General features: G+C 37.7%; 1 protein-coding gene across 2 annotated transcripts in view; it reads left to right on the top strand.

Annotated features, from left to right (window-relative positions):
- The window catches only part of LOC128650436 (transcription factor COE3-like), a 579,037-nt gene extending 567,384 nt beyond the window's left edge, over positions 1–11,653 (top strand). For both annotated transcript variants that reach the window (XM_053704380.1, XM_053704379.1), the window contains exon 16: positions 9,556–11,653. In XM_053704380.1, coding sequence (XP_053560355.1) covers positions 9,556–9,587 — 32 coding nt within the window. In that variant the 3' untranslated portion in view covers positions 9,588–11,653. The remainder of the gene's footprint in view (positions 1–9,555) is intronic.
- The last annotated feature ends 11,809 nt before the right edge of the window (positions 11,654–23,462 follow it).

Here is a 23,462-nt window from a genome sequence, read left to right as displayed (position 1 = left end):
TGCGCATGTCTGTATGCGCAGTGTGAACGGGTAGCGACGCACTGTGAGTAGCGGCGAGTGGCGTGCAGAGCGGATCGGCTCACAGGTAAGGAAGTCCACTGTCACCAATGACAAATAATTATGGCGACTGACACTAATATGTATATTTAGGGCGGCCACTGGATACCAATGTGTATGTGTATATATATATATATATATATATATATATATATATATATATATAGTTTACAGTGGGTTAATTTTATGATAATTCATTGGTGTCAGTGGGATATTTTATATATATATATATATATATTTATATATATATATATTTATATATTTTGTATCTATATATATATATATATATATATATAGATTTATATATATATATATAGATATATATATAGATTTATATATATATGTATATATATATATATATATATATATATATATATATATATATATATATATATATATATATATATATATATATATAGCTACTATAGATATATATATACAGTATATATAAAGATATATATACCCACTCCCGATGCTTACCGGGCCCTAGACGGATCCAGTTAAAACTTACCGGGCCTTGAGGTCACTTAGGTTGAGAACCACTGATTTAAAGAAAGAAAGATTTGGGCAAAGCCTGAAAGTTATGCTGAAAGTTCTTTTATTTGTCTGCAGCGTTCGCCACGGTAAGCGCCTCAAGCCACCAAAGCAGTACGCTATTTTTTAATGAGGTGACATATACACCTCTTAGCCAATAACCGTGCAGGCCACCTGTCATTCTTCTGGGTGTCTAGCATGCCATTGGCTAAGATTACCTCAGTGATAAAATAGCGTTCTGCCGTGGGCGGCCTGAGACACTCAGCGCGGCGAACACTGCAGACATATAAAGGAATTTTCTGCATGAAGTATTTTATACTTCATGACTGAAACTTCCCTTTATTTGTTGCATTGGTAAATACTAGCGTTTCACAAAGGCTAGAATTTACTATCACTTTAAGTACCACAAGAAGTCTTTGAATGCAACTGCAAAATTGATATTGCGTTTTCCAGGACTGACCTTCAGTTCTTTCAAATCCTAAATTCAAATGTTTTAGTGGTCTTTGGAATTAAACAAAGGCCAAAAAAATCCAATGTATGATAACAATTATCAGAACTTTAATACATAGTAACATAGTAGATGAGGTTAAAAAAAGACAGAGGTCTATCAAGTTCAACCTATTCAAATCTTAATTTATCTCCAATAAAATCTCCAGTTGATTATAAATTAATCCCATTAAAAAGGTGACCAATTTAACACCAAAAATCATATCCCTAAGTTATGTGACTAGTCAGAAATGTATCTAAACCATTTTTAAATGTATCTAGGGTATTGGCATTCACTACCTCCTTTGGTAATGAGTTCTACAATGTTATTGCTCTTACAGTGAAAAAACATTTACGTTGATGGAGATTAAGGGGCATATGTATCAAGCTCTGTATGGAGCTTGATGCCCCGTGTTTCTGGCCAGAGAAACAGCAGTTATGAAGCAGCGGTCACAAAGACCGCTGCTCCATAACCTGTCCGCCTGCTCTGAGCAGGCGGACATACATCGCCGGAAATCAACCCGATCGAGTATGATCGGGTTGATTGACATCCCCCTGCTGGCGACCGATTGGCCGCTTGTCTGCAGGGGGCGGCGTTGCACCAGGAGCTCTTGTGAGCTGCTGGTGCAATGCTGAATATGGCGAGCGTATTGCTCGCCGTATTCAGCGAGGTCTGGCGGACCTGATCCGCACTGTCGGATCAGGTTTGCCAGGCCTTGATAAATAGGGGCCGATATCTCCTTTCCTCCAGCCATAAATTGTGACGACCTTGTTACAAAAAATGTTCTTGAACTAAACAAAGCTTCTGCCATCTCTGTATATGGACCTTGAATATATTTATATAAAGTAATGATGTCCCCTCTCAAGCGCCTTTTTTCTAGAGAAAACAGACCCAGTTTGGCTAACCTCTCCTCATAGCTTAAATTCTCCATTCCCCATATTAGATTTGTGGCCCTTCTCTGAACTTTTTCTAAGTCTGCAATGTCTTTTTTAGAGATTGGTCCCCAGAACTGCACTCAATACTCAAGGTGAGGTCTTACCAGGGATTTATATACTGACTTTTTCCCCTTGCATCAGTGTTTCTTTTAATGTGATCCAATAATCAGAAGATACCAGAATTACTGAAATTATAGTAGTAAAAATACCTTCAGTTGATTCTGCATAACAAAATAAGGGCTATATTACAAGTGGAGCACTAATTTTTATTTTTCGCTTGTGTGCAAACTTCGCTAGAAGCAATATTTTACCGTGGGTTAGCAACCTTGGCGAATGAGCTAAACAGATTTATTCCTTGGGTGTGTTGAAAGTAAAAAGTTTGTGCTCGAGCGAAACCCGATGCATGCTATTGTCAAGACTTCGGATATTGCGACCGTGTTAAATTCTTCTCCCCATAGACTCCAATAGAGTGTGCAACCTAAAAAAAAAAAATGTAGCGCTTGCGTACTAACCCAACACCTATTAGTCCTACAGCGCTAAAGCTGAAATGAGTTATAAATATTTAACATTCCAATGTTCTTCAAAAAGAAGATTCTTTTTATTTTTAAATATTTATTTCTAAATATGAGATTTTATATATATATATATATATATATATATATATACACACACTCACAAAAGTGAGTACACCCCTCACATTTTTGTAAATATTTTATATTTTTTCATGTGACACTGAATAAATGAAACGTTGCTACAATGTAAATTTGTGAATGTACAGCCTGTATAACAGTGTAAATTTGCTGTCCCCTCAAAATAACTCAACACACAGCCATTAATGTCTAAACCGTTGGCAACAAAAGTGAGTACACCCCTAAGTGGAAATGTCCAAATTGGGCCCAAAGTGTCAATATTTTGTGTGGCCACCATTATTTTCCAGCACTGCGTTAACCCTCTTGGGCATGGAGTTCACCAGAGCTTCACAGGTTGCCACTGTAGTCCTCTTCCACTCCTCCATGACGACTTTACAGAGCTGGTGGATGTTAGAGACCTTGATTTCCCTCACCTTTCGTTTGAGGATGCCCCACAGATGCTCAATAGGGTTTAGGTGTGGAGACATGCTTGGCCAGTCCATCACCTTTACCCTCAGCAAGGCAGTGGTCATCTTGGAGGTGTGTTTGGGGTCGTTATCATGTTGGAATACTGCCCTGTGGCCCAGTCTCCGAAGGGAGGGGATCATGCTCTGCTTCAGTATGTCACAATACATGTTGGCATTGCATTCATGGTTCCCTCAATGAACTGTAGCTCCCCAGTTCTGGCAGCACTCATGCAGGCCCAGACCATGACACTCCCACCACCATGCTTGACTGTAGGCAAGACACACTTGTCTTTGTATGCCTCACCTGGTTGCCGCCACACACGCTTGACACAATTTGAACCAAATAAGTATATCCTAGTCTCATCAGACCACAGGACATGGTTCTAGTAATCCATGTCCTTAGTCTGCTTGTCTTCAGCAAACTGTTTGCGGGCTTTCTTCTGCATCATCTTTAGCCAGCCATGCAGACCAATTTGATGCAGTGTGCGGCATATGGTCTGAGCACTGACAGGCTGACCCCCCACCCCTTTAACCTCTGCAGCAATGCTGGCAGCACTCATATGTCTATTTCCCAAAGACAACCTCTGGATATGACGCTGAGCATGTGCACTCATTTTCTTTGGTCTCCACCCCCCATGTCTCTATAACTTTTGATAACTCCATCATTACCCCAACCTCACATACCCGATGTCTTGGGGTCACACTTGACTCAGATCTTTCTTTCACTCCTCACATTCAGTCCTTAGCTAAAGCCTGCCGCTTCCACCTTAAAAACATCGCTAAAATTAGACATTTCCTTACACAAGACACAACTAAGATTTTAATCCACCCTCTCATCCTTTCCCTCCTCGACTACTGCAACTCCATCCTCTCTGGTCTCCCTAGCTGCTGCCTAGCTCCTTAACAATCCATAATGAATGCCTCTGCCAGGCTCATCTTCCTTACACGTTGTTTTTAATCTGCCGCACCTCTCTGCCAATCCCTTCACTGGCTTCCTCTTGCCTCCAGGATTAAACACAAAATTCTCACTCTGACACACAAAGCCCTCAACTGCACTGCTCCCCCCTACATCTTAGACCGTGGGGCCTATTTATCAAGCTCCATATGGAGCTTGATGCCCCGTGTCTCTGGCTAGCTTTCAGGCTAGCCAGAAACACAAGTTATGAAGCAGCGGTCTAATACGATCGGGTTGATTGACAAGAACTGCTGGCGCAATAAAAAATGCCGAGAGCGTATGCTGTCGGCATTTATCGATGTGCAGCGGACATGATCCACAATATGGGATCATGTACGCTCGCATCATGATATATAGGCCCCATTGTCTCCAGATACTCTCCCTCCTGTCCCCTTCGCTCCGCTCATGATCTCCTATTCTCCTTCTGTCTTGTTACCTCCACACATTCCCGTCTACAAGATTTCTCAATACTGACTCCCATCTTATGGAACTCTCTGCCTCACTCAACAAGAATCCCTAGTTTTAAAAGCTTTAAGTGCCCCCTGAAGACTCTACTATTCAGGGACGCATGCAACCTACACTAACCTTCCTATCTCCACTGCTATCCCCTTAAACCCCTTAGAATGTAAGCCTATGAGCCCAGCTGTTTGTAGTTCACCTTCATAAGATCCGACTACAACAGTGCAACTCTCGGAAGGACTCTTTACCCATTTGATCCCTGTAATAGTTTTTTATATACCACCTATATTCATAGCGTTGCAGAACCTCTTGGCGCTCTACAAATACCTGATAATAATAATAATAATTTGGTCGACCATGGCAAGGCCTGTTCTGAGTGGAACCTGTCCTGTGAAACCGCTGTATGGTCTTGCCCACCGTGCTGCAGATCAGTTTCAGGGTCTTGGCAATCTTCTTATAGCCTAGGCCAGTGTTTTTCAACCAGTGTACCGTGGCACACTAGTGTGCCGTGAGAGATCCTCAGGTGTGCCGCGGCAGACTGACAACAGTGTGACATACTTTTTAAACTTTGCTTGTTTTTTACTCCCAGTGCAGGGATAGTTTGTAGGAGGCATGGCATAACAGCACAATACATACAGTATGTGTGTGTTTGTGTGTATGTATATATATATATGCTGTATTAGTCTACCATATGTGATTTTTTTTTAAATTTTGGGATGGTGGTGTGCCACAGGATTTTTTTATGTAAAAAAAGTGTGCCACGGCAAAAAAAAGGTTAAAAATCACTGGCCTAGGCTATCTTAATGTAGAGCAACAATACTTTTTTTTCAGATCCATGCGGTGAGGTGCCATGTTGAACTTCCAGTGACCTGTATGGGGTAGTTTGAGATCGATAACACCAAATTTAACACACCTGCTCCCCATTCACACCTGAGACCTTGTAACACTAACGAGTCACATGACACCGGGGAGGGAAAATGGCTAATTGGGCCCAATTTGTATATTTCCATTTAGGGGTGTACTCACTTTTGTTGCCAATGGTTTAGACATTAATGGCTGTGTGTTGAGTTCTTTTGAGGGGACAGCAAATTTACACTGTTATAGAGGCTGTACACTCACTACTTTACATTGTAGCAAAGTGTCATTTCTTCAGTGTTGTCACATGAAAAGATATAATAAAATATTTATAAAAAATGTAAGGGGTATACTGCCTTTTGTGAGATACTGTACATACATATATATATATATATATATATATATATATATATATATATATATATATATATATATATATATATATATATATATATATATATATATATATACTGTATACTGTATATATCAAATATTTAAAAATAATAAAACATTTTCTTCAAAGTGAAAAAGATTGGAATGTTAAATATTTCTATTAAATACACAGTAAAACACATTACAATATATATACTGTATATATATTTTGTGTTTAAAGTGAATGTAAATTTTAATGAATGAGTGCCTGGTTTTTAAAAATACTAATAAAAACAGTGGCACTTTCATTCATTAAACTTTACAGTGAAGCGTTTTTTTAAATATTAACCTTTTTCTTAAGAACAAAGAGAGTTGCAGCAGCGCCACCAATTGAGTATTTATTTATTAAGCCAGATAAAAATACATTTAGTCCTTAATCGTGTACAAAGCTTTGTCGTATGTATTTGTATCTGGCTTTATAAATTAATACTTGAAATGGTAGTGCAACTCTTTGTTCTATTGCTTTGTGGGGTTTGCACTAGGGATGGGCAAATGTGTAAATTTCCAAATTCGAATGTTAGAACGAATGTTATTACCGAAATTCGAATTTTAAATCCGAATGTCGATAAGAACGAATATTCTTAAAAATTCTATAATCAAATGCTATTTACAGTTTTCGAATGTCACTTTCGAATTCGAATGTTTATAATTATATTGAATGTCCACATTCGAAATTTCGAATTTAACATTCTATTTAACAAATACTATTCAGAAGTTCAATAGTTCATGTGGTAGGGAGGGAATCTAGTAAATTGATACATAATAGATACAAATATATCATTTTGAATGTTTCTATATAGAATATTGCATAATTCGAATATTACATTTAAAGAAAGCATTAGAAATACTATTACTAACATATAAATTTGAATTTTTCGAATTTGAATATTGCATAATTTGAATATTACATTTAAAGAAAGCATTAGAAATACTATTACAAATATAAATTCAAATTTTTCTAAATGAATATTTTCGAATGTAATCGTAAAATTCAAAACTGAACATTCGAAAATCAAATGTTGGAAACATTCGCCCATCCCTAGTTTGCACACCCTGACTCCACCTAAGTGCTGTTGTTTGCTTGGACTGTGCCTTTTTCTTTAGGAAACTCAGACTCCAAATCCCTGCCCACGTCTCATGCTGTACGTAGCATATTGATGATGAAACCGGCTTCCTCCAATCGCTGAGTGCACCCCGAGGCATCCAGCTCCTGAGGCCATGCCGTGATTGGAGGAAGCCGGTTTTGTCATAGCTGAGGTAAGTACAGAGGAGCTGGGGGCAGAGGATCGCTGGTCTGGGTTTCCTAAAGAAAAAGGTAAGTATTTAAAAAAAAACAAAAAACGCTGCAATGTAAAGTTTAATGAATGAAAGTGCCCCTTTTTTTAAGGGAAGAGCACAAGACAGCCAACTTTTTTATTTCTTACAAGACAGATTACAAGTGACGCACTATTTAGCACTTTCACTGGAGCACATTCACTGCTGGAAGAAAATTTTTAATGCACAAGGATTAGCGATTATATTACAAGTTCAAAGTAAATAGTTGGCACTCAACCCAATGTGAGGTATTCATATTTTATATTTCAATGTTCTTCACGTAGAAGAAAATGTTCTTTTTATTTTTATTTACATATATATATATATATATATACACAAATATACATACATACACACACACACACATACATACATATACTCACATACACACACACATACATACATATACTCACATACACACACATACATACATATACTCACATACACACACACATACATACATATACTCACATACACACACAGACACACATACACATACACACATACATACACACACATATACACACACACACATGCACACACACACATATACACATACATACTCACATACACACACATACATACATACACACATACATACATATACTCACATACACACACAGACACACATACACATACACACATAAATACATACACACACATATACATACATACACACACATATACACACATGCACATGCACACACACACATATACACACACACACACACATGCATACATATACTCACATACACACACAGACACACATATACATACATACACACACATATACACACACACACATGCACACGCACACATATACACACACACACATATACACACACTCACACATACATACATATACTCACATACACACACAGACACACATACACATACACACATACATACACACACACACACATACATACATATACTCACATACACACACACATACATACATATACTCACATACACACACATACATACATATACTCACATACACACACACATACATACATATACTCACATACACACACAGACACACATACACATACACACATACATACACACACATATACACACACACACATGCACACGCACACACACACATATACACATACATACTCACATACACACACATACATACATACACACACATACATACATATACTCACATACACACACACATACATACATATACTCACATACACACACAGACACACATACACATACACACATACATACACACACATATACACACACACACATGCACACACACACATATACACATACATACTCACATACACACACATACATACATACACACACATACATACATATACTCACATACACACACAGACACACATAAATACATACACACACATATACATACATACACACACATATACATACATACACACACATATACACACATGCACATGCACACACACACATATACACACACACACACACACATGCATACATATACTCACATACACACACAGACACACATATACATACATACACACACATATACACACACACACATGCACACGCACACATATACACACACACACATATACACACACTCACACATACATACATATACTCACATACACACACAGACACACATACACATACACACATACATACACACACACACACACACATATACACATACACACACACACATATACACATACACACACACACAGAGCATAGCGCACTCACAGGGACGAACAATCAGCTTAATAACATTGTTAACCTGTTCTATGGAAGTTTACCACCTGGGTGCAGCTTCTTTTTATTTTTATATATATATATTTGTATGTGTTGTTTTTTTTGTAAAATATATATGTATATCTATATAGCAATATGAATATATACAGGTATAGGTATATACAGATATATAAAGGAATATATACAAAGAGCATTTTCTCCTACCGTATGTAAAGAGCATTAGAATGTAAAATATTTACAGTAAATACATAGTAATCATTTTTATGTGAATCATTTGTATTAGTGTATATATGAGTGTAACACTTATTTTAATGTATTTATATTGTGTTTGGTGCACATTCATTTTTAGCCCTAACCCTTTTTTGCGAGGTATTCAGTCGAGCTAACTCGACAATCACAAATTGGCGCATTAGCACGGTCGTGATATTGCAATATCGCACCCGCGCTAATGTTATTGTGCAACTTGTTATCCAGACCTTAATGTTTAAATTCTTAATTGATTAAATTTTTATTGCAAAGATGTAGGAATTTTTGTACATCTTAAGGCTTAAAATAAAACAATAAGAATCTTTGCTGACCTGAGCGGTCAGTAATTGACCATTCTAGAGTTTTTATGAACATTTGTTTGAATACCAAACATAAAAAATGAAATTGGTAGCACATTTGACACATTTTTCCATCTGTTTTTCAGCTATGTCTGGGTTGATAGTGCCACCGATGTAGAATAAAGAGCCGGGATATCTCAGAGGATTGTACCACAAGAAAAAACATCTTTTCTCTATGGACTCTCCAGTTAAACTGGTGTGTGAGCCTTTTACCTAGTTTGAATACAAAGTCTGCTTTTCTTGAGCTCTTGAAAGGGACGTTACCACGGTCACCATGAGCAACAGGAATATTGGATGACCAAGCAATGTAGATCCATAAGGGTTCACATTTTTGGGTGGCATGGTCTTTATGAAATTAAATATGCCATTTTCCCATCAGCTACTTCTCTGCTGGAGGGATCTGCAATGAATTGAAAAGGGTACTCTGTGCCTTTTCATACCTACCTTTGATAATGGATTCTCATATAGGACCAAAAAAACTTTTTATTTCCTTATATCATCTTATGAACATTTATTTCCTATTAAAGTGAATTAACTGGAATTTATCTCCATTGATTATGGATCATGCCATTTATATCATAAGGACCATTACTTTTGCACTGAGATCTTTCCCTCCTCACCCTTCATGGAAACTGGAAGGAATTTTGACTCTCAACAGCAGAACTGATCAGAAATTAAATCCCCTTGTCCAGAGCACAATATCCAAGGTGGGGAACAGCTGGACCATTACTTCAGCTTTGTGAATAATAGGAAGGACTTATCCCATATTTGTAGCATATGCATATCATTATAATTAAAAAAGGGAATTAAATGACTGTCCCTTTTGGCTTTGTGCCCTTCCTCCAACCCTGCACTGTGATACCTGATATTTTAGTACGTAAAAATATTTACCAATTTTTATTTCAATGTGAGACATTAAAAAGGTCTTTCTGTTCTTTCCCCTGTTCACTCATAAGTATGACAGTAGCTTATAAATGCTACATTTACGGTAACAAGGGACTTAGGTCTAATCTTTTGCCATTATTGTTATAGGTTGGTGAAAATTTAACTGCAGCAGTGGGAGGGTTCTTTCTTAATGAGGCTCAATCTATATAAGCATTAAACTGTGTGACATTGATGGGGTCTGATAACACTTTCTGTAATGGGATCTAGACAGAAGCACGCAAGATTTTTGTAGCTACCATTACATAATATAATGATAGTCAGCCTCACAACTAACAATGTCACTTCTGGACAACAATGGGAACAGACCTATGCACTGTAGGTAGGTCTTCCTTCTGTCCAGCACACAAGTCCTTCCTCTTCATATAGGACGTCACATATACAGGATCTATCTTACTGCCCACATTCCAGACATCTAGACCTTAGGCATGAATATAAAGGGCTAGTTTGTGAACGTAGGGTGTGCGGTTTTAGGCAGAGTCATTAGTACCATTTCCTGCAATGGTAAAGGTTTTATACAATAGATTCCCCCTTTCCCACTTATCAGGCAGCAATGGCATTATTTATAACTACAAATATTTATTTATTCCCATCTCTATATACTGGTTGACAGTCTTAGGTGTTCCTGTAGCCATCAGAACCTGCTGATGTGTTTATTTACGTGCAATAAATAACAAATAGAACAGATTCCTTATTGGGATGTTCATTGGATACTGCCAAGATGGCGGTCATATACTTGTTTTAGGGGTCATCAAATGTACCTTTTTTACCAAACCTTTAAAAGTACCAAAATCTATAAAGTGTTTTTGGAAGTGTAATATTTATTATGGATTTGTTCAAATGCGTTTCAAAAAGTAACCAAACACTTTCTGTCCCGTACAACAGCGCTTACTTTGTCACATTAAGTTCCCCTTTCACAATAGATAAACTTGCTCTGTACAAATGTATTTTTCTGTTTCTCATATACTCTAAAGAGATCTAATCTGGAATCATTTCTCACAATGCTACAGTGTCTGATTTTCTGCAAGTTGCTAAAACCATTCATGAATTCCGCACATAACATTCCAAAATAAGATTATTGGATGGTAAAGTCAGCAAAGGATTTCCACATTGTTCCAAAATGCAGATTTAAGTGCATCCCATAAATAAAAGGAATGTTTTACATTTGAAATCAATTATTGTGTTTCAGAACAAAAGGTCATTCTTTCTTGTCAGATTATTAATAAAATAAAAACAAAATAACTGACTGCTATGTGCCTATATGTATGAACAGTACCGCTCGTTTCAAATAGATTTCAAATGCTTATAAGAATTTAATTCCTTTCATTCTCATCAATGTTTGTGGGGTTAATATATAGTAATGAGGTTCAACAAAATCTTCCTCAAATCTGTGGTCACATGTAGATAGCTGAATCGTGGTATGCGAATTATAGGGCGAACAAAATGCAATAGAATGCATACAGATAACATCCAATTATATATATATCTTTCTATCTATCTGCAATTGTGTCTGTCTATGTATCAGCTATCTATTAATCTATCTATCTATCTATCTATCTATCTATCTATCTATCTATCTATCTATATATCACTCTATCTATCATCTATTTATTAATGTTTCTATGAAAAGTATTTATTTATACTATGTGTGTATGTATATGTATATATATATCTGCAGTGAGCACATATATATATGCACTCACACACAAGCACTCATGCATGCACTCACAAATATGAGTGTGTATATGTATATATATATATATATATATATATATATATATATGTATTATATGCACTCACACACAAGCACTCATGCATGCACTCACAAATATGAATATATATATATATATACTGTATATATTTATATATATATATATATATATATATATATATATACTATGTGTGTGTGTATATATATATATATATATATATATATATATGCACTCTCACACACAAGCAGTCATGTATGCACTTACAAATATGAGTATATATATATTTATATATATATATATATATATATATATATGTATATATGTATATATATAAGCACTCACGCACAAACACTCATGTATGCACTCACAAATATGAGTGTGTGTGTGTGTATATATATATATATATATATATATATATATATATATACAGTATATATATATATATATATATATATATATATACACACACATATAAGCACTTACACACAAACAATCATGCATGCACTTACAAGTGGAAACAGTGTTGGACTGGCCCATCAGGATGTTGGGAATTTTTCTGGTGGGCCATCGGCGCCGCAGGGCCACATTTGACATGGAGTTGCAGAAGGAGCCTCCGAGCCAGGACACGGAACAAGGATCGCACACACAACCATAAACGTTATCACACACACTAATAAACATGTACTCACACAAGCATGCGATTGCACACACACACACACACAAACAAACGGGATCGCACTCACAAACATAAACGTTATCACACACACTCAAACATGTACTCACACAAGCATGCGATTGCACACACACACACACACACACACGGGATTGCACACACAAACATAAACATTATCACACACACTCATAAACATGTACTCACGCAAGCATGCGATTGCACACACACACACAAACACGCACAAACGGGATCACAATCACAAGCATGCGATTGAACACACACACACACACACACAAACGGGATTGCACACACAAACAAACGGGGGGGGGGCATTTTTATAGGAATTAGGAATAATTTAGTTATTATTGTCTGTAATGTCAGACTTTTTATTTTTGGTAATTTTATATTAATTTATTTTAATTTAATCTTAGGTTTATTTATTTATAAGTACTGTTAGGATTTTTTTATTTTAATTATAATTTAGTATTTTATATTTTATGTAATTTGGGGTTAATTTAGTGGGTGTTAGGTTAGGGGGCTTAGTAAATAAATTAGTTATTTGTGTTGTGGGGTTTCGCGGATTAGGGGTTAATAGGTTAATTAGGGTACTTGCGTTGTGGGGGTTTGGCAGATTAGGGGTTAATTGTTTTACTAGGATTATTGCGTTGTGTGGATTTGGTGGTTTAGGGGTTAATAGTTTTATTAGGATTATTGCGTTGTGTGGGTTTGGCGGATTAGGGGTTAATAGATTTATAAGGTTTGTTGCAATGTGGGTTAATGGCGGATTAGGGGTTAATACATTTATGAGGTATATTGTGTTGTGGTGGGTTGGTGGATTAGGGGTTAATAGGTTAATTAGGGTACTTGCGTTGTGGTTGAATTGCGGATTAGGGGTTAATACATTTATTTAGTTATTGCGGTGGGGATTGGCGGTTGACAGGTAGATACTGCGCATGCGTTAGGTGTTAGTTACTATTTTCAGGGGGTTTCAGTACTCACATACTCAGCGCAAGTCTTGCTGCGCCTGCCTATGTATGGTGAGGTGAAAATGGAGTCAAATTTCTAAATTTTTGCCGCGTAAGTCCTTGCGCTGAATATGTGATACCGATTTGCGACGCGGTTCTATGTTAGTTTATGGGAGTAAAAATTGCGACCGACGGGTGAAATATATGCGCAGCGACGTATATGCGATAGCAAAACCATGTAAAAACCGCCATCGCCAGCTTTTGCGGCCAACACCGCATATGTAATCTTGCCCATAGTGTTTATTGTGATTTACAAGTTATCTATTGTTTGTTTATTATTTACATACAATACAAATATATATACAGTATATATACACACATACATTGGAGCCCTTTCCAGTCAAACACCTTGTCATATACCATATCCCTTTGTAACCCTTTTAAACCATTTTATCAATTGTATATATGAACATCAAACTTTATTTTAATATGTTTTCGATTTGTTTTGTGCATTTTTTTTAACCCTTACACTTTACTTCAGGTGTGATAGGTAGTGTGCCCAGTGCCTAGTAAAAGGCTGAGGTCATGAATAAATCCAGAAAATCGTCCTAATCCAAAGTGACTATCTATGACGACAGAAATGGTTGGGCAGGGGAGATGAATTTAAAGCAATTTATTTAAATACACAATGACTCAATAAAGGTATAAAAGTTGTGAGGTTAAAAATAGTACTGTTTGGGATCGATACGTATAATTGAGATCGATAGGTATAAACTTACAGTTGATAAATGCAATTGAATAAAATACAGTTGAATAAAATTGCGATATGAGGTAACAATTGAGTACTTTAAAATATGTTGGGAAATCATGGATCCATGATTGAAAAAATAGCTTATACTGTGACGTGCTGAGTGAGGAGTACTAGAGCAAATCGTCAGCGTAAAGAATGTGAAAAGATCACACTTGAATTGTTATGTACATATCATGTGCTGCTTACTTCAGGACTTAGGACTATGAGACTATGTTAACTTCTCCCCATACTTCCATGGAGGCACTAAACTAACTCTTATCACTTGCAGGCTAACCCGACTGCGCTAAACCCTGAAGGTAAATTATACATATATTACATTCCAATGTTCTTTACCTTTAAAAGAAAATGTTATTTTTATTTTTAAATATATATCTCTGTATATATCTGATGAAAGTATATATATATATAGTGATTGTGTTCTGGTAATTTCACTTGACTTAGTATGTCTAGCATGTGAGTGCAGGAGGTCTTGCAGTAGATAACAGTTTAGTGACCCGGGCCGGGCACAGGAAAGGGAGGGTCAGAGTGCTGACTGCCTGCTACTAGCGAGAGAGACATCCCGAAGGTGTGTTTGGGACAGCGCCCTCAATGGTGACGTCATTACGGCCGTACGTCTAGTCACGGAGAAGATTGAATGTGCACTCGTCTGGGTAAGCCCCTGTTTTGCTAGCAAACCAACTTCCAACTAAAATTTCAGTGTAGAATCGGACTATGCTTACTCTATTGTGAACTCTGCAATTCAAGTTTATACCGAATGGTGGCAACTAGTCTGTAACCTTTGTTTTTATTTACGTAGACGTCCGCTTTTATATTTCACTTAATGTAAATAAATCTCTGTTCATTTATACAACTTTCTATTTATTTTTTAATTAGTCTACACGTGATTTTTCTATATCACCTTTAGCTTTTAGCGCTCCTATCTACTTTTTCTAAGTTTTGTATATATATATATATATATATATAGAGATAGATAGATAGAGAGAGAGAGAGAAATACAAAGAACATTTTCTTTTAACTGAAGAACATGTAATGTAAAATATTTCCAGTAAAAACACAGTAAAATATATGAAAAATATTAAAATTAAAACAAAATTTATGCTTACCTGATAAATTTCTTTCTTTCCAGATATGGTGAGTCCACGGCATCATCAATTACTGTTGGGAATATCACTCCTGGCCAGCAGTCATTCGACCTAAGGGAAATGGAGAAAAAGGAGTAACACAAGGTGTAGAGGTGCCTGAGGTTAAGTCAAAAAATAACTGTCTTAAAATAAAGGGTGGGGCTGTGGACTCACGTTATCTGTAAAGAAAGAAATTTATCAGGTAAGCATACATTTTGTTTTCTTTCCAAAGATATAGTGAGTCCACAGCATCATCAATTACTCTTGGGAACCAATACCCAAGCTAGAGGACACAGATGATTAGGGAGGGAAAAGGCAGGTAACCTAAACAGAAGGCACCACCGCTTGAAGAACCTTCCTCCCAAAAAAGGCCTCAGCCGAGGCAAAAGAATCAAATATGGATAAAGTATGCAAAGAGGACGATGTTGCCGCTTTGCAAATCTGTTCCACAGAAGCTTCATTTTTAAAAGCCCAAGAAGAGAAGACAGCTCTCGTGGAATGAGCCGTAACTCTCTCAGGAGACTGCTGAACAGCAGTCTCAAAAGCAAAACGAATTATACTTCTCAACCAGAGAGAAAGAGAGAAGCAGAAGCATTCTGACCTTTATATTTCACAGAGCAACAAACCAACAGGGCAGAAAATCCTTAGTCGCCTGTAGATAGAATATAAAAGCACGCACAACATCCAAATTGTGCAACAAATGTTCCATAGGATTAGGACATAGAGAAGGAGCAACAATTTCCTGATTAATATTTCTATCCGAAACAACTTTAGGAAGGAAACCTAACTTAGTACGAAGAACCACTTTATCAGCATGAAAAATAAGATAAGGTGAATCCCACTGCAAAGCTCAGATTTCCGAGACTCTCCGAGCAGAAGAAATAGCAACAGGAAACAAAACCTTCCAAAATAACAACTTAATATCTATGGAATGCAATGGCTCAAACAAAGCCTGCTGCAAAACTTTAAGAACAAGGTTAAGGCTCCAATGAGGAGCAACAGACTTTAACACAGGCCTGATTCTGACCATGGCCTGACAAAAAGATTGCACGTCCGCCAGATGCTTAAGTAGCAAAATAGATAATGCAGAAATCTGACCCTTCAGAGTACTGACTTACAAACCACCCTCCAGACCTTCCTGGAGAAAAGACAAAATCCTTGGAATCCTGACCCTACTCCGAGAGTAACGCTTGGATTCACATCAGTATTTACGCCATGTCTTATGGTAAATCTTTCTAGTAATTGGCATGCGAGCCTGAATCATGGTCTCAATGCCCCACTCAGAAAAAAACACACTTAGTCAAAACTAATCATTCAACCAAGCAGTCAGCTTCAGAGAAACAAGATTTGGATGAAGGAAAGGACCCTGAATCAGAAGGTCCTTCCTCAGAGGCAGTCTCCAAGGTGGGAGAGACGACATCTCCACAAGGTCTGCATACCAAATCCTGCAAGGCCACGTAGGGGCTAATAGAATCACAGATGCTCTCTCCTGTTGGATATGAGCAATGACTCGTGGAAGGAGAACAAACAGAGGAAATAGGTATGCAAGACTGAAAACCCAAGAAAACAGCCAGAACATCTAACACGGCGGTCTGTGGATGATTTGACATGAACCGTACCTTGGAAGCTTGGTGTTCCTGCCAAAACACCCTCAGGAGCCAACTCCGGAACCTTCCATTTGAGGGTTTTCCTAGAGAACACCCCCGGATGGAGAGTCCACTCCCCAGGATGAAATATCTGTCCTTCAGAAGTCCGATTCCAATTGCCCACCCCTGGAATTTGGATGACAGACAGCAATTGTGAGCTTCCACCCACTAAACAATCCAAGTCACCTCCTACATGGCTAAGGAACTCCGAGTTCCTCCCTGGTGGTTGATGTAAACCATTGACGTGATATTGTCCGACTGGAACCAAGCTAAGGACGACTGAGGCCAAGCCATCAGAGCATTGTAAATCACTCTCAACTCCAAGATGTTATAGAGGAGAGCAGACACTTCTGAGTCCATAATCCCTACACCTTAAATGAGTCCCAGACTGCTTCCCAGCCCAGCAGGTTGGCGTCTGTGGTCACATCACCCAGGAATGTCTCCAGAAGCATGCACCCTGAGACAGATACTCCTAAAAAAACACTACGGAAGAGTCACTTGTTGACTGATCTAGATCTATCCTCTGAGACATATCCGAATATTCTCCATTTTATGGAAAATAGCAAAGGGAATGATGTCCGTGGAAACTATCAGACCAATTTCCTCCATACATTGAGTCACTGAAAAGCAAAGGTAAAATCAACTGCAGCCAGATCCAAACTCCCAACCTTCTGGTTGTAAGATGGCTAAGCTATCTACCGGACCACTAGCTTGCTGTTGACTGGACCGGACCAGACAGAGAGAGGAAAAGGAAAAATCCTTGATTATCTGACCTCTGTTAAAATCTACTCCTAGATAGAGAATCTATAAAGGTCCCCAAATAAATCACCCTTGTGGATGGAACAAGGGAAACTCCTCTCCAGATACACTTCTGGGAAAGTAGATTGGATAAGATCTCTTGAAAGAGAGTTTGCTCGAAGGAAGAATAACACCTGAACCATATATTTTCCAGAAAACAATACCCGAAGACCTAAAAGTCTTTCTAGGATGACGAAACTCAGAAACTTGAGTTAAATATTTAGATCCCGTTCCCAGACTGGGACTGGAACTATCACTCCCAGAGATGAAGGTCCTGAACCCAGTTCAGGGAAAGTCATCATACCTGGATTGCAGATACTCTAGAATGAGAAATCTGCCCCTGGAAGGAAATCTTATATTGGACTTTAAAATCCATGACTGACCTTGCAGAAAGAGGAAAAGGAAAACTTTTCTTTTATCTTATTCTCTTGAGGATAGGTAGAAAAAATGTTTTTCACCTGAAAAGTCAGAGGATAATTCTGCCAGACAAAGTCCAAACAAGGTCTCATCCTTGAAAAGAAACGCCAGAACCGTGGATTTGGAGGTAACATAAAATATTGAACCTGCAACTGCAGAGCTATAAAACCTAGGCTGTACTACTAAGTTACAGGTAGACTTCTCAGCTGACCAAGATTTCCGCCACAGTGCCTGGCGGGCTAGCACAGCAAGTTTATTAAGACAAGCATTGCTCTAAATAAACAATTAAACCTCCAACTTCTTATCCATTGAACCGTAAAGGAGCAGCTACCCTCCATAGGGATCGAAGTCATCAGAGCCGTAGTAGAAACACTACCTTTTGTTTAGGGCAATGTGCATTCAAATGGAGTCCGTGACAGAAAAATCCATTAAAGGACGGGAGATAGGGAGATAGCTATCCCTAGCTTCTCCTATTTTTTGTGAAAATATCCAAGGCACATCTAGAAACACTTCCTCATAGGAAGGAACATCATAGAAATGATAAAGTTCACAAAACTTTCAAAGGTTGACAACGACAGGGGTATCAATGTCATCCAAGTAGCCAAAACGTTCTTTAACAGTACTCAAGGTGTGGAAGCATATATCTGAAGGAGACCACTTCAGCATCAGATTAAGGAATTATACTGTCCGAACCTGGGATTTTACCCACAGAAACTATCTGCAAATTCTCCTCACCAGACTTAGGAGAGAGAGCAACCTGTGTAGCAGAATAAGGAGCAGAAACCTTACTATCTGAATCTTGTAAATGTCCTCTTGCGTTTCCCCTGAAGGATAGGGAAGGCAGATAAAGCAGCAGATACCACAGAGGATACCTGAGCTGCAAAATCTGCAGGCAAATATACTCCTCCAGGAGATTTAGAGGAGCCGCAGGGCACTGCATGTGACACCATAGAGGCTTGGGACGTTTAAGGAGAAAAACTGGGGCATTGCCTGAACAGCATCATCCTGGGAGACATGCGGCTCAGAAGGCAACAACCTATCTATACTTACAATAGGTAGGTGAAACATGCAGCACAGAATTGCATATGCAAATTCTCTGTCTAAAAATCCTGAAAGACATGAGACTCAAACAAGAATATCTTCTCATTCTTTAGATTTTATTCTAAAATGAAGAACAGATAAGTTTAGAAATGCAATTTAGTCCTGACGAGCCAATAAACATTAGGAACAGGGTTCTAGAACCCAGAACATATGTCCCTTTATCCATTTAGACTAGATTTACATCCTGGAATAAGATTACTAAACTATGGTGGTTCTAGCCTGGAATCATATTAAAACCTTAACATAAAGAACTGATAATGGACACACAAGAAGTAAATAAAATTAACGTGTCTTCTTGCATCTTGGCTTCTGTGTTTAATAGCAATATGCTAGGATTTAACCCAACTTATAAATAATAGATCATTCCACCAAACATCCGTGAATATACCTTATTTATGAACAGTACTCGAGGAAACTTTATAGGTAATGGCAGCGCTATTTATTACATTTTATAACCTAAGCGCCCTCTATTGGACACTGGAATATTGTAACACAATCCTACTGCATGGACAAACCGGAGTTAATCCAAACACCGTGCTGTTAGAGCACGATATGCAACAAGGAAACAACCCAACTTAAATGGTTCTCATGTAGAAGAAGCAAACTCCATAGCAGCAACCTCAGAACCTACAGAGACATTGTATCGCTCTGTCGGATAAGAAAATGGGTGTGGTCATGTGACAGGCTCAGAACATATGTCCCTTTATCCATTTAGACTAGATTTACATCCTGGAATAAAACCACTAAACTATGGTGGTTCTAGCCTGGAATCATCTTAAAACCTTGACATAAAGGCATGTATTTATCAAGCTGTCAACTTACCTGCATTCGACGCTACCAATATGCTCGCCTAAGATCGCCTAACATCGCTGCTGCAGACCTGAATATGTTCTCCAAAGTTACCAAAGAAGCTGTCAAAAAGCCACGCACCAAGTACGGTGCGATGAGCAGCGGACTGTTGTTAACTAACAGTCATCGATCTCGCTGCTCTTTGGCTTTTTCACAGCATTATTGGTACCCTGTCACTAAACACCCACACTATACTATACTGTTTACCCCCTGAACCGCCGCTCCTGGAGCCCACCGCAACTCTAATAAATGTGTTAACCCCTAAACCGCCGCTCATGGACCCCCCCGCAACTATATTAAATTTATTAACCCCTAAACCTAAGTCTAACCCTAACACCCCCTAACTTAAATATAATTTAAATAAATATAAATAAATATTCCTAGCATTAAATAAATTATTCCTATTTAAAACAAAATACTTACCTATAAAATAAACCCTAAGATAGCTACAATATAACTAACAGTTACATTGTAGCTATCTTAGGGTTTATTTTTATTTTACAGGCAACTTTGTATTTATTTTAACTAGGTACAATAGTTATTAAATAGTTATTAACTATTTAATAACTACCTAGCTAAAATTAATACAAATATATCTGTAAAATAAAACCTAACCTAAATTACAATTACACTTAACACTACACTATAATTTAATTAATTCCCTAAATTAACTACAATTAAATAAAATTAAATAAAATTATCTAAAGTACAAAAAAACCAAACACTAAATTACAGAAAATAATAAACAAATCACAAGAATTTTAAACTAATTACACATAATCTAATCCCCCTAACAAAATAAAAAGCCCCCCCAAAATAAAAAAAAGCCCTACCCTACACTAAATTACAAATAGCCCTTAAAATGGCCTTTTGCGGGGCATTGCCCCAAAGTAATCGGCTCTTTTACCTGTAAAAACAAATTACAATTACAACCCCCCCAACATTAAAACCCACCACCCACTCAACCAACCCTACTCTAAAACCCACCCAATCCCCCCTTAAAGAAACCTAACACTAACCCCTTGAAGATCACCCTACCATGAGACGTCTTCACCCAACCGGGCCGAAGTCCTCAACGCAGCCCGGCAAGGTGGTCCTCCAGATGGGCAGAAGTCTTCATCCAAGCTGGGCAGAAGAGGTCCTCCAGACGGGCAGAAGTCTTCATCCAGACGGTATCTTCAGTCTTCATCCAGACGGTATCTTCTATCTTCATCCATCCGGCGCGAAGTGGGTCCATCTTCAAGACATCCGACGCGGAGCATCCTCTTCATCCGGAGTCTTCTTCAACAATGACGGGTCCTTTAAGTGACGTCATCCAAGATGGCGTCCCTTCAATTCCGATTGGCTGATAGAATTCTATCAGGCAATTGGAATTAAGGTAGGAAAATCCTATTGGTTGATGCAATCAGCCAATAGGATTGAACTTCAATCCTATTGGCTAATCCAATCAGCCATTAGGATTGAGCTCGTATTCTATTGGCTGATTGGAACAGCCAATAGAATTGAAGTTCAATCCTATTGGCTGATTGCATCAACCAATAGGATTTTTCCTACCTTAATTCCGATTGGCTGATAGAATTCTATCAGCCATTTGAAATTGAAGGGACGCCATCTTGGATGACGTCACTTAAAGGACTCGTCATTGTTGAAGAAGACTCCGGATGAAGAGGATGCTCCACGTCGGATGTCTTGAAGATGGACCCGCTCCGCGCCGGATGAAGATAGAATATGCCGTCTGGATGAAGACTTCTGCCCGTCTGGAGGACCTCTTCTGCCCGGCTTGGATGAAAACTTCTGCCCGTCTGGAGGACCACTTCGCCCGGCATCGTTGAGGACTTCAGCTTGGTTGGGTGAAGACGTCTCACAGTAGGGTGATCTTCAAGGGGTTAGTGTTAGGTTTTTTTAAGGGGGGATTGGGTGGGTTTTAGAGTTCAAATAAATGTATATCTATCAGCGCCACAATAATACCATACAAGCTATATCTGATATAGGTGGAGTCTCCCAACCAGACTCCAAAGTTAAAGGGAAAAAAATGCCAAGATACAGCGCTACACTACCCCCAGATGAGGGTTACGTTGCTAAAGATGGTGTCCACGACTAGAAATGTATATTACATAAAGGTCAATATATTATATTGTATTACACAACAAATATATAAAAAACCATGTGAAAAAAGTATTACAAATTTTTTTTTAATTTTTTAAAAATAGGGATATTTGATGTAATTTTAAAATGTATTAAACAAACATTTTATTAACATAAACTTACAATTCAAAATAGGTTAAACAATCTAAAGGAATGTCCCATACAATGTCCAAGAAGTTATGTCCTATGTAACATACAGATAATTAAGTCCCATACCAAAATGTCCAAAACAAGTGTTCAAAAATTAGTGTCCAAAAAATATATTAGAGTGTCCAAAGTTGTAAAAATCAAAAAATTGTGGAGAAAAAAAATGTGAAAATATAAATTATGAAAAAATATATAAAAATATAAAAATGTAAAAATATATGAGTTGTGATCAGCAACCCATATAAAAATATATAATATATGTGATAGTGAATTGATATCATGAAGGTGTACACCTAAAAATGTGTATAAAAAATGTGTCTTAAAAAATGTATCATAAAAAATAATCAAGTGGATTCTAATACTGGTTAAATAAAGTCCAAATAACTCCAAAAAAATATATAATTCCAAGTTAATCCAAATGTGAATATATAATTCCAAGTTAATCCAAATGTGGATGTATAAAGTGCTGGGTTGATGTTCCTCTTCTTAAAAGGTTTATCAAATGTATTGGGATATCCTCCTGTACCTCATAATTGGTCTGTGCGATAGAAGTCCACTGGCAGATACGGATAGATCTCACACCTTAGTGGACAGTAATACACCCGGGTCTTTGCATAAGATTTATTTAATCAAATAAGTGACGTTCTTGCCAAACCACTGCGCAGG

Source organism: Bombina bombina, chromosome 2, assembly GCF_027579735.1.
Source record: "Bombina bombina isolate aBomBom1 chromosome 2, aBomBom1.pri, whole genome shotgun sequence".
Classification (NCBI taxonomy): Eukaryota; Metazoa; Chordata; class Amphibia; order Anura; family Bombinatoridae; genus Bombina; species Bombina bombina.
Note: the sequence above shows the minus strand (reverse complement) of the source record. Positions and strands in the feature narration are given on the sequence as shown.